This window comes from Metarhizium robertsii, assembly GCF_000187425.2.
Source record: "Metarhizium robertsii ARSEF 23 chromosome Unknown MAA_Scf_66, whole genome shotgun sequence".
Taxonomy (NCBI): Eukaryota; Fungi; Ascomycota; class Sordariomycetes; order Hypocreales; family Clavicipitaceae; genus Metarhizium; species Metarhizium robertsii.
This window is the reverse complement of record NW_011942211.1, coordinates 1-3,293: the sequence shown is the minus strand read 5'-3', so window position 1 is coordinate 3,293 and position 3,293 is coordinate 1. Positions and strand designations below refer to the sequence as shown.

The 3,293-nt window shown below is 51.3% G+C and overlaps 1 protein-coding gene across 1 annotated transcript; it reads right to left on the bottom strand.

The window, feature by feature from the left end:
• Positions 1 to 7: 7 nt before the first annotated feature.
• On the bottom strand, positions 8 to 475 carry MAA_11837 (uncharacterized protein; the record flags this gene model as incomplete). Its single annotated transcript, XM_011413365.1, has 1 exon — positions 8 to 475. One exon carries the CDS (start codon positions 473 to 475, stop codon positions 8 to 10), a length of 468 nt encoding a protein of 155 aa, XP_011411667.1.
• Between the last annotated feature and the right edge of the window lie 2,818 nt (positions 476 to 3,293).

Here is a 3,293-nt window from a genome sequence, read left to right as displayed (position 1 = left end):
CAGGTGATCACACGCCCCTTACGGACCCGAAAATCGGAATCACACGCCCCTTACGGACCCGAAAATCGGACCGGAACTGGCGTCGGTATCGCGGATCACTGTCGACAACCCGATCCGAAGGTCGTAAAATCACGATATCTAGTTCAGACGGCAGATTAGGTAGCACGTCAACCGTCTTGACCGTGTTCTGCATAAAACTTACACAGTGTCCCGAGTAGTGGTACTGGTGGCCACGGTAGCGGTGGACCATCATCTGCACATGGGACCGGGCGATGATCATCTCTTCTACTTGTGTAAGCTCTGGCAGGTGGGCCGGGAGCTCTCCTGGGTCCATTTCGTTCTCCGCGGACATGAGGAAGGGTGTTTTGCTGCCCTTATCTCGCAAGAAGCAGGCGTGGCAGACCTCAGCCTTTAGATCCATCACAAACCACCGTTCCTTGCAGCGGGTGCAGGTCTCCATCTTGACCTGATCCATGGCGGCGTGAAAACTCTGTATATACCTCCATTGCCCGGTGGGAAGGAAGCCCGCGGCAAGAAAGCAAGAGAGCAAGCATATAGCCATGGTTGCATATGAAGTTGCATTTGAAGCTGTGACGGTTGTGTTGTGCTGGATGCGCTATAATTGCTGTGGTGTGACGGCTCTAAGCGCTGTATTTATAGTGGTTCCATCACTAAAGGCACTACAGTGGTGGTTTTTTTGCACTATGTAATGTGCCATTGTGCTGTACTTATGTAAATATATACATCCAGAGGCAGCTTCCCACAACAACCAGCGGCTACAGGTCTCCATCTTGATCTGACCCATGGCAGCGTTGAAACTCTGTATATAGCCCCATTGCTCGCTGGGAATGAAGCCCGCGGCGTGAGGGTGGGCATGATGCTGGATTGGTGGTACGGCTTGAGGGACTCGAGGCTGGACTGGAAGAACCGGTTGAACGACCCGAGGCTGGACTGGAAGAACCGGCTGAGGGCCTCGAGGCTGGACTGGCTGTATCGGTTGGAGCACTCGAGGCTGGATTATTTCATCTTATCGCCTTCCTCCTAAGGGTTACCCGACAGTACGGGTTGAAGGACTCGAGGCTGCACTTGGGGGGGACAGGAAGCTCTCGCGTTGCTCGTGCTTTAGTCTCATCTAGAGAAAAGTTTGGGCCAGTATTGGTTGTTGTGTGTGTGTGTTTTGGGCCAACAAAGTGTCTTGTGGAGTAATTACTGGCTTCGTGGCGGCGCCACTGCTGCTACGAATAATGTGGGTTGGAGCACTCGAGGCTGGATCGGCTGTACGGGTTGAAGGACTCGAGGCTGCACTTGGGGGGGACAGGGTCTGGTCCGCGATTCGGGTAGAGGAGGGAGGACGAGAGGGCCTGGATCACTGTCGAGGAGAGGAGGGAGAGCGGATGCTAGTGGGCGAGGGATAAGGAGGGGTTGTATTGGACGCGATGTAGGGGGGACTGATAGCTTAGGACGTCCACGTCTCTTGGGCGAGACATCAGGACATAATGGCTGTACGGCCTTCCTTTTCTTCGAATTCTTGTCGCGGCAAGGAATGCAGGTGCTGAAGATCTTACTCCCTAGGTCAGAAGAGGTATCTTTTAGCGAGGTCAGGTGCGTGCGCGTTTTTTTGGACCAATAGAAAGGCTTTCCCTTAATGGCCCAGCTGACCAATCAGGTCCGTAGGCACGCAGAACAGTATTTGGAGACCATTTAGGCTCACTGAGACTTCGGGAGGGTGACGCGCAGAGAGTATCGCGAGGTCAGGTGCGTGCGCGTTTTATATGGACCAATAGAAAGATTTTCCCTTACGGAGCCTCTGCCAACGAGGGGCCGCGGATAGGCTATTCGCGGGGGTAAAGAAGCTTTCTTCTTCTCTTTCTTTACTTGAATTTTATGGGTGCCAGTCCCCGCTGCAATTGAGGCTGCGAGATTTGACTGCGATTGAAGCTGCGATTGAAGCTGTGATAGTTGTGTTGTGCTGGATGCGCTATAATTGCAGTGGTGGGAGCGCTCTAAGCGCTGTATTTATTGTGGTTCTATCACTAAAGGCGCTATAGTGGTGGTTTTTTTGCACTATCTAATGTGCCAATCTGCTGTAGTTATGTAAGGTAGCTTCCCGCAACAACAATTTCGCTGTTCAAGAATCGACCATGAATTCAATTGTGAACTTTCCAGCCAACTTAGTGAGCCTTCTTTCGTAAATTACTACGCTCAGAAACTTGATATTAAACTTGCCTGAATCTGGGCCATTTGATCTGGCTGGTTCTTATGAACGTTTGTTCCCCATTTCATCTTCTTGTCTTCCTCCTAAGAGCTACCCGACACCACTGAAGCACGAGCGTTGCTCGCTGCCCGTGCTTCAGTCTGATAGTTTTGGGCAAGTATTGGTTGTTGTGTGTTTTGGGCCAGCAAAAGTGCCTTATAGAGTAGTTACTGCTTTGTGGCGGCGCCACTAATGCTACGAATAGGTGTACTCGAAGTTAAAAGCTCTCGATCCGACAGCCCAGCAGCTTTGGGATCCGTTGAATTCGAAGCCTTCGAACCGGCAACAACCTTACAGACTTGAATTATTCCCTCCGGGAGCCCGCTGGGTGCGCCTGCAGCGAGCTGTTCTTCTCTCTTTCTATTTCATGGGGGCTAGCCCCCAAACCCCCAGTCGTTCGTCTCTTTCTATTTCATGGGGGCTAGCCCCCAAACCCCCAGTCCTCACTTCGTTCGAGAAAGGCTACGGATCGGAATGCTATCTAGGCCAGCAGAGGCATTCTTCAGAAAGCAAGAGAGCAAGCATATATAGGCATGGATAGAGCAGCACTCTGTATCTATATTGTTTTGTTGTTGGAAAAGAAATACGCAAAGTGCGAAGCTTCACCATGACTGCTGCAGAAGACGCGTAGATGATGGCCAGAGCGCGTAGATCATCGCAGGTCAGGTGACAGCGCGTTTGGAATGGACCAATGAGAAGGCAGCGCTATTAGCCAATCAGAAGCCTTGGAAACAGGCCAATCAGAAGCCCCAAAAACACGTGATGGAAATTGAGCCCCTAGAATAGTTATAGAATTGGTACACGTGATCGCGGGCAGGGGGGTCGGAGTATAGAAAAGCTTCGCTCAATCAACAGAGGCAGCCTTATCCGAACAGCTGTTTCGCTGCTCCTTCGCAGCTGTCATTGCAACCGCTGTTGGTACGAAACTCCGTAAAATTTACAAGCTGAGGTACATCGTCCAATGTACTGTGGGGCTTGTTTCCTGTCTTCCCTACTTGGCTTGTGTCTTTCCGAGTTTTGCAACAGTGACATCTATAGG